This window comes from Schistosoma mansoni, chromosome 6 (assembly GCF_000237925.1).
Source record: "Schistosoma mansoni strain Puerto Rico chromosome 6, complete genome".
Lineage (NCBI taxonomy): Eukaryota > Metazoa > Platyhelminthes > Trematoda > Strigeidida > Schistosomatidae > Schistosoma > Schistosoma mansoni.
This window is the reverse complement of record NC_031500.1, coordinates 19,043,341-19,055,984: the sequence shown is the minus strand read 5'-3', so window position 1 is coordinate 19,055,984 and position 12,644 is coordinate 19,043,341. Positions and strand designations below refer to the sequence as shown.

The window sequence follows — 12,644 nt, the reverse complement described above, 5'->3', positions numbered from 1 at the left end:
TCCGCTTTTTTAAAATGATCAAAAAATAGTGACTAAATTTGTAGTACGACTTTACAATATCACAAGTGAAGAATAGTTAAGACGATTGAATCTCTTTTTCATATATTATTGTGAAGTTACAGCTAGTTGTACATGAGCGTTTAGTGTCTTGTCAATCAACTTGAGTGCTGGAACGTTTTGTTTACTTGACTCAACAAGTACTAGTCATTTCCGAAGTTATCACAAAAATTCTCTAGGAACTATGGCCTGATATATACGAGTCTCAGCTATGGTTCCTCAGTTCAGTGGTCTGAGAAAGTCTACTTGAACAATTGATATAATCTTCAGTAAAAAACTATTTCAGAAAAAGGCCGGATTTCTCAATTAAACAGAGGAAAGGAACTAGCATAGATTGATCAGCCTAACACTTTTTACTACAGAGTACGGGAGAAATGTACTGTGACACCATGAAACAAATATAAACAAACCATCTGATTTGCACAAGCTCATCGCAAATATATTGTTTATTGCATACCTACGTACCGTAAATTGGACGTCAAGGCCAATGGTTCCCAAAACTTCAAATGACTACAAACGACCCTTCGAAGGACAATAAAGCTGATTACTTGAGACGCTACCTCGAACCTGTGGGTAGTAAGAAGAAACGAAAAACAGTTAACGACGTCACAGTGAAATACATCTCGTAAGTCTCCAAAATAAGTCAATTCTTCAAAGTGCATCGTGTTCAACATCCAGCTGGATTAGACTTTTAGGATAAAGATTCAAGGAGTTACCCCCTATGAAAACCACCTGTCTCGGTTGGCAGTTTTTTCACTTGGTGGAATTTTCCAAGCGGAAGCTGGCCATACTGAAGCCGTACTGCTTTGTTGTCAGTAAGATGTGGACTTCGATCTACGCGTCCAATAGCTTTATCCAGATGTTTCTCAAACTACAAGACCTGTTGATCTACAAGACTTCAGGATACTAAACTAGCGATGTAACGTATTATATCAATATCTTCTCAATAAACTCCACTAAAACCATTCAGTACACTTTTAACCTCGATCGAGTCCCATTCTTATTTCCTGTTACCTAATCTCCTTAAGATGTTGACGAGATCGATCTTTCATTTAGCATTATTCTTCTAATGCAAGAAAACGATCCTTTCAATAGGTTTAGTTGTCATGTTTCAGCTGCCTTCCATATGTTGTAAGTCATCTTTTGATCATGATCCTGCGCTCATTCCAAACGGTACTCATTCTTGTTCAATCAGTCATTTATACTAAACACTCATAGCCTAGGGAATTCTAAAAACTCCTAGCACTCCATTGTCGTGGTGCGTAATTCATATCACGCTCCAGATTAACTGTCTATTTCTAGCTGTTTAGTAACTCACTTTTGGTAGCCCGAAAGAAGGATTAGTTTAACCGTTAGGGATCCTTTTACCTAGATAATTATCCTTAAGAACAGTACGAAATTATGACAATGTCTTATTACTATATTTTTGTTTGTAACCTCACGTAACCGTTACTTCGTCTAATCTGTTTTACAGTAGGTAGTTGTCTTTAAATTTGTTGGTTTTAAAACGGTTTGCTTTCATTGTCAACCTACTATAGAAATAAGTTAGTGAACCAGTCCCCCTATTTAGATAGTGGTCCATTTTATATTCTCTTTATTTTAGTGGCGATCTCCCTGAAACTTTAGATGCATTCTATAAAACAGATGCGGATAGTTTTGAATTTCCATCAGACCCATCGTTCGTAGAACCATTACCTACAGTGGTTCGACAGGCAACTTTGCTCAAAGATAAAAAGTCAAAACAAGAAGACAAGTCGAGAAAGGAAGCAGAGTTGGAAGCCAGATACGATGTATGGAATAAAGGGTTTGTCTAGTCGTTTGAATAAGATACACCTTTTTTCTCTAATAGCATCAAAACTCTAGAAGAAACTTATAATAAACTTAAAGAACAGGAATATGAAAGTTCAAAACCACTGGCACGATATGCTAGTGATAAAGATCTTACAGAACATCTAAAGTCACAAATACATTCTGAAGATCCTATGGCTCAGTATTTTGTCCGGAAATCAGCTAAAAAGAAGCAGAAGAAGAAAAGCCACAAAAAGAAAAAGCACAAACGTAAGTCCACATACATGACTTTCGGTGGGTATACAAAGTTTATAGTTGTGCTTTTTGTGTATCTATCTGGACTGGCTACTTTATCTTACATTAAAGGAATATTGACCACCCGATTGTCCATAGTGACATCTCAATCGTAGACTTTTCATAGTTTGTAAATCATCCTCCACTTTCTTAAATCGATAACCTTCCGATGGAACATATAAATGTTAATGTCGATGTAAGCTGTATGATTTTGGAAAGGTTGACCTACAAAGTTAGGTAGTCATAACCTAAAAATATGATTAAGACATCTTGTTAATAACTCAACCGTTTAACATAAAAACCGATAGTAATTGAGAGTAGTGAAAGTTGGATAGAGATCACATCAACATCAAAGCATAGCGATAGGCTTGTTGCTAAAACGGCTAGGAAATAAATAAGATGATGCAAACTAAATAAATTAGTCTTTTTTTAATTATGTACTTCACCACTGCATGGGTTTCAACTAGAAACTCCCGATATAGCTCCAGTGATCAATGGATAACGTTATGGATTATTGTCACAATTTAATTTCGTCGTCTTAGATTTCCCCCAAATCCAGGTCTATTCTAACATGTATTATATATGAAATAATGGCTTCCCTTAGTCGTATGCAACATATATCACAATCATTTGTGTCAAAACTATCATCTTCCTAATTATAATTATCATTCATATTTTTCTCGTGTCAAAATTATTTCGTCGTCTTCATTTAATGCGTGTTCTTTATCTTCACTTTCTATTTCCCGTATATACTTTTTCTTTGAAAAACACTAAAATTACTGTTTTAGTAGTTGCTTATTTCTCGTAGTTTGTAGTCGTCAAATCTACCAGTAGTTTTGAGTAGTATGCATTGCATCCTTTACTAAATCCTCTGATGTAAGTCAGCAATGTTGAAACCGCTGTTCTGTACTTTGTTGACTTTTTATTATCTTAAAACATCCTTCAACTTATTTTTTTAAAATGAACTTCGAATATTGCCAAACGTCTGCGCTCTCACGGAATTGGATGCTTTTTTGTGGTAGATATACGTTTGACTCAAAAATCTCTCCCAAATGGCTCTCTTCTTTTTGTTCACTGATAAAGAAAGTGTAACTTGTTTATAATTTATAGCATATGACCATACAAATTGTATTAATGTTTATTCTAGCCTCGTCTCTTTCTCTGTTTGAAATTCAAATTCCATACTCTGGTCAATAAACTTCAAGATTTTCTAAGGATTGATAATCATTTAGGCAACTAGTTTTTTCACAGTTTTGCATGTATCATCGGTGTACTGTGTTGATGATAGAACTGATCAGTTCACCCATCTGTTATTTCCATACACCGTTTTTTCTATGGTTATCTATAGATTCATCTCATTCCGACATCTCACACTCATCCCAATCAGACGATAGTGGTGACGATGACGAAGAAGAGGAAGATTCTCGACCACGTTACAAAGGTCCTGAGCCACCTCCAAATCGTTATAATATATGGCCTGGTTTCCGTTGGGATGGCGTGGATCGTAGTAATGGCTTTGAAAAAAAAATAGTTGAAGATCAAACTCGCCGACGAGTTGAACGTGAAATAGCTCAACGCTGGGCAGTGGAAGATATGTAAAATAATAACTTACATTATTATTATTGTTTGTAAAGTTTCTATCCATTCCACAGTGTACAGATGTATTATGACATTATATATTTTTATATTAGAGACTTTTAGTCCAGTCTTCTATGTAATGTCAACTTGAGGCGTTGTTTGGTGTACCGCACACAGTTAGCCGTTTTGTGAAATCATGGACTTATGATTGTTCACTTTAAATAACATATTTTCTTATCAATCCTAGAAATATAATGAAATTCGTCACCTAGTGAGCTTTAAATGGTTATTACCTATCAGTCTGATCTATTGTCTGAACTCTTATTGCTCATCGTTATGTAGTGACTTGGTTACGCTATCCATAAAAACAGATACAATATCACAAAGTAGGCCATAGGTTAGTTCGTATTATAAATCCCTCCCAAATATTTAACTTATCTCTAACAACTGAGAGAACAAGAAAAATCAGCCTTTCTGCAACCCCATCTGAAGACGAAACGATGCAGGACGCATGTTTGTCAATAGAAGATTAATGGGTATTCTTGGGAATAAGACGCTAAGGATCTCGGTTTCGAAGCGTCACAATCAACTTCATGCCCATGTTTTGAAGAATCAAGAAAGAGATTTTTAAAGTCTTTCTTCTGAATAGTTCTGGCTGAACCTTTGGAATCTTTTGCATTCCTCAGCACCCGACCCGTTATTATTTTAATCACGTTAATTGGATCAAAGGTTACCGTCAACTTTTAGTTTGTCATACAATATGTCTCTAAATATTTTAGTGTTCTGTTATCCTACTCAGTAAGTCAAAACTAACTCAGATGTAGTAAGCCGTCTGAGTCCGGTTCATAACCTGTCAACGCAATCATTTCTCTCGCAGTGATCCAGTGACATTGGTTAAAGTACTCGTTTTTCAGCTGGCCTCGTGTTATATATTTTTGGAGAGTCGGGAAATGTTTTATTACCCAGTGAAACTATAATTTATGGAGGACCTTTGAGAAACGCTAAAGTGACCTTGAGAGTGTCCACCTAATAACTAGGACCAAATGAGTGTGATAAACGAGTGTGAGGAATTAGCATTTTTTCGATATATATTTGATGGTTAAGGTTAGAAAGTATATTTATGGTTTTCATCACTAACTGACATCAGCTATAAACCAAAAACTATTGAGCCAAATGGATGAGTGACTTTCACGCCAAAATCCGAGACCTATTATCTTACACTTGATTGGTTCGTCCATAAATTACAGTCTCGCCCATCACTCACTTATAGATGCCGATCTAATCCTATTGTCCTGGTTGGCTAATCGTCTTTGGCGTTCCCTTTATTTATTTATTTAAACACATAAATATTGGTACAAGGGGGCACCAAATATATATGCGCCGCACAAATCTCATTTGATTTGTATAAGGGCTGTGATACTTCCCAGGTGCCCAAACTGAAACGGGTGGTTTTCTTAAGGAGCCACACCCGGAGTCTTCGACCTAAAGATCTGATTCACAAGGCAGTGGAGCATCATGAGAAGATGCAGTCCTATGGTAGCCGGTGACCGATAATTGATTAATACGCCATTTGTTCCATCAGAATACTGGAGCCCATGTGCTACATTAGTTTAGAATCAGAGTTTCTCAACTCCCCTAGGTGGACTCGCAGTGTCCACCAACCCGGTTAAAGCGCCTGACATTCGCTTTCCGTTCTCTCAATTTCGTAAACAACAGTAATGCCACGAAAAGGCAGTGAGTAGGACTTCCGTGACAGAGGCTATATACGCGTGGCGATGTGAAAGCATTTGGAGAGGGAGAGCGGACTCTTCCCACTCTCGGCCGTACCAGGACATTTGGGGGCCTTAATTTTATTTTTAAAAAGGCTCCCTAGCTTTTAACAAATTTATTTACTTAATGATTTTTATAAAGTAAATAAACTAATCTGAAATATATCAGAAACGTTACAATGCTTCTTTTCATGAAAGCAATTCAATTATCAAAATTATTTAACACCATAGAAATGATTAGCTTCTCGTGATCTATTCCATGGATTTGTGTGTATTTTTTTACCATCTGGCCAAGTATATGTTTGTATATACTCTGATTGTCCGATTTTATTCAATTCATACTGTTTGATAGGACCATATCCATCTAGTTTAATTTCTGAATGTGGATTAATTTGATAACCTGGTTTACATACACGTAGTTGACCATGATTTGTTAAAACTTCTGATACACAATGATTTGGTTTTGTATATGCTGAATGAGTTTCTGATTCACCAGGATACTTGATACATATTCCTGCTTGTTCCTATGTGTTTTCGGAGGAGGAGAGGATAATGAAAATAGTTAATTTCAGTTTGACATTTTATACTACTTAAACTGAAAAGTAAGTAGTCATATGAAAACTGAAACATTTGAATAAACTGTCGTTCGATCAATTTTACGCTTAATTTAGAATGCAAAGTTAATCGTATGAAAACGTCATCCCACTAATCCACTGACTTGCTATCCCGACAACTTTTTAAAAAAATTCTCCAATGATGAATAAATTATTAGCTGTGTTATCAAAGATGGATAGTGACTAGCAGTAGAATCCAGGACGCGCGTTTCGTCCTATTTGGGACTCATCAGCTGGATGTACCTGCATCTGAGAGTTGATCTTCACTCTGACACTCGAACCCAGTAACTTTCGCTTCAAATGCCATCACGTTATCCACTCAGCCGCTGAGTCCTGATAGCCACTTGCTTGTGCAATGGGGTGAAGTTTAAATTCACTTAGTATTGTTTGCTTGAATCTTCCCATCGATGTGTTAGAGACTGACCAGTTGCAGTCCTAACACATTGATGGGAAGATTCAAAAAACAATACTAAATGAATTTATTAGCTGTGTATTTTGTAGTGAATTTATCATTCCATCTAGAGTTCGTTAACCAAATGTATATGAATCCTAGTTTTCGATGCTCTCACAGACGAAAGAATAATCTAAACACTGACAACAAAAATAAGATTTAAAACTAGTTGCCATTCATCGGCTGACATCAGCCAAAACAACATTGAAAATTATAGCTCATTTCACAGCTTTTTCGCCCAAATTGTCTCATCCATAACCTGACAAGCAGTGGAAATAAGGACTTTCAGGGATAATGGTGTAGATGACTAAGTTCAGATGAAACGGTCCGCATTCTTAACGCCATTCAATTACCAGTGAAACATTCGATTCGCCCACTTAATATGCTTATCTATATGTTGACCAGTGAAAAGACTGAGGAATGACTAGGAAGCTTTAGTCAACAAAAGTGTCTTAAATGTTTATACCTTTGTCCTGTCGATACTGTATGATGCTTTGTTGATGTAACCTAATTAAGGTTCACTCTATTATCGTAAACAGTGGTTGGAGAAGTTGGATGATATGGTTCGGAATCGGACATGATAGCACAGACGTACTCATTTTTTGTCTCCCCTTAGATCTTGAGTTTTAGAAATTATCGTATACTTTTCTATTTTATTGACTCATTCTCAAATCATATTGTGTATGCGTAATCTTCTCCATTATCAATGAAACTGCTGGTACGTTTACTATTATAAACATTTGCTTTAATAATTTCACCTTGTTGTATTGGAATGGTGTGGCAATTTGAACCAATGGGCATATATCCCAGATTCTATGTTGCTTATAACTGACTGACTATACAATAACAGCTAGGTTTATTCAGTATCATACTGTTTTTAAGAATTCGAAATCGAACAAACGTGGCATCAGAGCTAGAAGTCACTAACTTCTAGTCTGAGCCATGTTGGTAGATGCAGACTACTTGGTTGGGGTCCGCGTGACTATCGTAACCAATGGTTGGAGACTCTAGGTGACATGGCTCAGAATCGATCACAATGGCGTAGGTGTATACACTCTTTATCTTCCCTTAAACCTTAAGATTAAAATTGCTTCAAATCTGTCTTTCTTCCTGTACTATATCCTTATATACAATCTTTCTTTTATATACTACCACCACTAAATTAACTACTTCTATGAATCCGGTGTTGATCTTGTTGTGCTAACGAGGTATGGCAACTTGGACCGATGCATGTGTGCCTGGTCCTACGTTGTAGCTGACTGACTGACTGAAATAAATACTCAGTATTTCTTTAACATTTTCTGAGTGGTTACCAGTTTGTGGTTGCTTACCGACCCAGGAGGTAATCAAGTTTACAGCATATTAGGCATCTTTACAAAGTTTAATTAACGAACGTTGTAGATAACCGACTAAATTAACAAATGTTTAACGAATTACCTGGATTGTTGGTGGCCATTGAACTTCATTGTGCTTTGTTTCACAGCTTTTATTTAATTGATCTAAAGGATCACAAGTTATTTGATCATAATTAGGAATATTAAATCGTGGAGCAATACGAGGTCTTTTCTCTTGACTAAAATCATATTGATATACCTATAATTATCAGAAGGGGTTTTGTGGAGATTTTAGTAATTTTATATATAGTTGAGATCATTAGTCAAAATTGAAGCTAGACCACCATGGAAAACCTGGAAGTACTGGACGGCCGTTTCGTCCTATTGTGGGACTTCTCAGCAGTGTGCATCCACGATCCCGCCTCGCGAGATTCGAACCCAGGACCTACCAGTCTCGCGCCGGAGCTCTTTTCCTCTAGTCCGCTGAGCCGGTCCAGTGTTTCCAGGTTTTCTCTGGTGGTCTAGCTTCAATTGGACTCATGATCTCAACTATAGCTATAATTATGCAAATTTTAATGTTTTCAGATATATAGAATACAATTCACCTTATTGGAGAAAAAAACATTAGTGACCAATTTCATTACTTTGTGAACAATGGACTCCGGTTTCATCTATATGTTCAATAAATCAATGTATTATATCTCCCATGTGGGGTCTACAGCGAAACAGAAAGCGCCGCTATGAATGTAACACTTAGACAGCTATTGTATCGATGATAAATACTCATTTAGAAATGACATTATTTGTTGTAACACTATACACTACTTCACTTAGTATTATTTGTTTGAATCTTCCCATTAATGTTTAGAACTGCAACTGGTCAGTCTCTAATTGACATATGTGCATACTGTGCGTATTGTCTCGATATAGTCTTATTTCACAAGCATTGTAAGCAAAGATGGATAGTGGCTAGCAGTGGAATCCAGGACGAGCGTTTCGTCCTATTTGGGACTCGTCAGCTGGATGTACCTGCCGCATCTCAGAGTTGATGTTCACTCTGGGACTCGAACCCAGTACCTTTCGCTATACATGACTACCGAAAACAAAAATCCATATTTGTTCATTTAATTATAATCTTTGTTATTCTGATTACTACTGGTACACTTGACATCTTACTACTAATTTGTATATTTTACGGTATGTCACGTAATCTGTTCGATTTATATCAATAACTGAGAAATTTGATAGTTGAATTCGTGAGTCGATTAAAGCTAGATCACAATGGAAAATGTGGAAGCACTGGATGACCGTTTCGTCCTAGTATAGGACTCCTCAGCAGTGCTCATTCACAATCCCACTAGCGTGATTCGAAACCAGGACTATCGGTCTCACGCCTAATCTCTAAACCACTAAGTCGACATCCAACGGTGTTAATGTCTAACTTCAATCAATTCAACTCAGAAATTATCCTGATCAGTTTGGTGTTTCCTTCTTAAACGTATATGTACATTTTCAAGTATAGAGATTTGATAACTGGCATATAAATCAATAATAAGTAAACTAATGACAAATTATACGCTGATTAGATGTTCCTTTTACACGAGTGAAGTTTGGTCCTATTTGGGACTCGTCAGCTGGATGTACCTGCCACATCTCAGAGTTGATGTCCACTCTGGGACTCGAACCCAGTACCCTCGCTTCAAACGCCATCGCGTTATCCACTCGGTCACTGAGTCCTGATAGCCACTTACCATGCTTGTGAATTAAGGCTATATTGAGGCAATACGCACAGTATGCACATATGCCAATTAGAGACTGACCCGTTGCAGTCCTAACACACGGATGGGAAGATTCAAACAAACAATACTAAATGAATGAGTGAAGTTTGTTTGTATAAAGTCATTAACGCCACAGATAATTATTTTTAATTAGCTTAGAATAATAACATGGTCATCATTTTTGCGCCTGTTATGACGCCTGCTCTGCTAAAAACAAATTCTTTACTTTGGATTGATTATTGAATTTTCACAAAATTTCTATATCATGGTATTCCCGATGCCGTGTGTGATGGTCGATATTCGATATTATCGTTAAACGTTGTATATTGTTCGTCCTGATAACCGTTAATAGATAACGCCACAACGGTGTATAAATCAGAAGGCGAATACGAAGTGTTGATTGTTTATTATTGAACCACTCACAGAGATCTCAAATTACAGACACGTTAAGCAAGCATGAAAGAGTAGTGCCGTAAAGCAAGTGAGTGAGTATGAGAGTCGAATGATCGAGCGAGAGATCGATTGATCGAGTAAGCGAGTACGGTGAACAGGATTAAGATGTACACATATATACATATGGAAGTGAATGAATCATCTAATCAGTTAAGCGATTAATAGTAAGGCTAGCAGAATGAAATACATGCGTAGGCATTAAGTAATGCTCAAGCATACATAACAGAGGTACAATAGTATAGTTAGGCTGTTATTGTACGAATGACTCTGTTCGTTAAATAAGTTGACAAAAAAGCTTAACCAAATTAGATGTGAACAAACTCTATTGTACGTGAGCTCCTATACTTGATTTAAAGCATCAGAAGACATAATGGATTGTTTTAGGTACTCGGTGACTCTTTCTCACTTAGTTATAGAAACGAAATTGAAGATCAAGTCTTACGATAATTTCTAGATTTCTAAAAGTTTACAACGAAAACATTTTTGATACAAAACTGAACAGCAAGTTTAGGGCTTTAGAAATATCAGTGGTTAGTGGACTGTCTACTGTGACAAATATATTACTTACTTACTTTACTGACTTACGCCTGTTACTCCCAATCGAGCATAGGCCGACGACCAGCATTCTCCAAACCACTCTGTCCTAAGCCTTCCTTTCTAGTTCTATCCAATTCTTGTTCATTCTTATCATATCTATCTCCATTGCCCGGCATAATGTGTTCTTTGGCCTTCAAGATTCCATATGAGGGCTTGTCTTGTGACGCAGTTGGGTGATTTCCTCAAAGTGTGCCCAATCCACTTCCAGCGCTTCTTCCTGATTTCCTCCTCCACTGGAATGTGGTTTGTTCTATCCCATAGTAGCTTGTTGCTGATAGTGTCTGGTCAACGGATCTGAAGTATTTTTCGTCGACAACTGTTAATAAACAACAGTATCTTTCGCCTATAGCCCCTCCGGGGGATACTGCCGGTCCCAAGCCCGGATAAAAGAGGAGGATTGAGCATGAGATTTTATCAACCCCATCCGGTAGAAACCTAACTCTCTAACAAAACATACTAACCAAGAACGATAATGATCCTATCCACTTATTCAGACAGGAGAGTAGTTCGAACTTTCGATCAACTAAATGAGTTCCAAATCATTTCCATAACAAAATATCACTTTCATAAACATTTAATTTAGATTAAAATGATGAATGTTGTCAAACTATTTCATACTTACTTGGGTATATTTAGTAGATCCAATACAATTTAGATTATTCTTATAACCAATTAATCGATCAGTAACATTGAATTGATTATTTATCATTTCTATTTGTTGACAAGCGATTTCATAAAATGGTTCTAAATGGTTTTCAAAATCAATAAATTTTTCATAAATTTTATAGATTTCTGATTGAATCTATAAAAAAAAAGAAGAAAAAAATTTTTATGTTTTCAGGGGGGGTATTCCAATAATTGTAGTTTACCAGACAAGACTGATTACTCTCTCTTTTTCTTTCTTCTAGTGGTTGATTAGATTATGAAGATCTTGATATCTAAGAGGGAACACAGACTATAATGGTTAGCTGAGAATGAATTAGAAGATTTAGACTTCGTAGATAACCTAACCCTCCTATCACATAAACATGAACAAATACAGATGAAGATAAAAGAAAAAGCAAGATTATCAAATACAACATACGGAACACCAACATAATCACACTTGATGGAAAAACTCTAGATGGTGTGGAAACATTCACGTACCTGGGAAGCATCATCGATGAACAAGAAAAATTCGATACAGACGTGCAGGTGAGGATTAGCAAAGCAATCACAGTATTCCTACAATTGAAGGACTTAAAACAACTGTCAACCAATATCAAAGTCTTCAATAGGAACATCAAGACAGTTAGTTCTACTGTATGGAGCTGAAACGTGGAGAACTAATACAACCATCATCAAAAGTGTACAAGTAATTATAAATAGTTGTCTATGCAAGATGCTCAACATTCATTGATCGGATACCATCAGCAACAGCATTCTGTGGGACAGGACAAACCAGCTTCCAGCTGAAGAGGAAATTAGGAAAAGACGTGAAGGTGGGTCGGACATACATTAGGGAAATCACCAAACCGTATCATGAGAAAAGCCCTAACTTGGAATCGTGAAGAGATGCGGAAAAGAGGAAGGCCAAAGAACACATTACGCCGGGAAATAAAAGCAGATATGAAAAGGATGAATGCTAACTGGAAAGAACTGGAAGGGATTGCCCATGATAAGGTTGGATGGAGAGTGCTGATGGGCGGCCTATACTCCTCCAAAAGTGATAACAGGCTTAAGTAACAAAGTTACAGTCATAATGGTTGAACGGGGAAATTTATTTCAATTTTCCCAACCTTATTATGCCATACTCTTTCATCTTAACAAAGATTTTTTTAAATTCTCGCTGAAAAATTCAACATTGCATGACAGAAGGGGTTTTGTAGAGCTTTTAGTAATTTTATAATTGAAATCATGAATCAATTGAAGCTAGAACAGCATGGGAATCC

General features: G+C 36.7%; 2 protein-coding genes and 1 non-coding gene across 3 annotated transcripts in view; 1 reads left to right on the top strand and 2 right to left on the bottom strand.

Annotated features, from left to right (window-relative positions):
* Positions 1-563: 563 nt before the first annotated feature.
* On the top strand, positions 564-3,830 carry Smp_077590 (putative pre-mRNA-splicing factor CWC26; the record flags this gene model as incomplete). The annotated part of the gene is made up of 4 exons (XM_018798513.1): positions 564-682; positions 1,661-1,861; positions 1,907-2,115; positions 3,488-3,830. 4 exons carry the CDS (start codon positions 564-566, stop codon positions 3,736-3,738), a joined length of 780 nt encoding a protein of 259 aa, XP_018653447.1. The 3' UTR covers positions 3,739-3,830.
* A 1,871-nt stretch (positions 3,831-5,701) lies between these two features.
* Smp_077580 (hypothetical protein) overlaps positions 5,702-12,644 on the bottom strand; it is a gene marked incomplete at both ends in the record, with an annotated part of 12,374 nt that continues 5,431 nt past the window's right edge. The window contains 2 exons of the mRNA XM_018798512.1: positions 5,702-6,010; positions 11,336-11,515. Coding sequence (XP_018653446.1) covers positions 5,702-6,010; positions 11,336-11,515 — 489 coding nt within the window. The remainder of the gene's footprint in view (positions 6,011-11,335; positions 11,516-12,644) is intronic.
* Smp_tRNA_00690_Pseudo_TTG.1.1 lies at positions 9,550-9,620 on the bottom strand. Its single transcript has one exon. It is a non-coding gene (tRNA).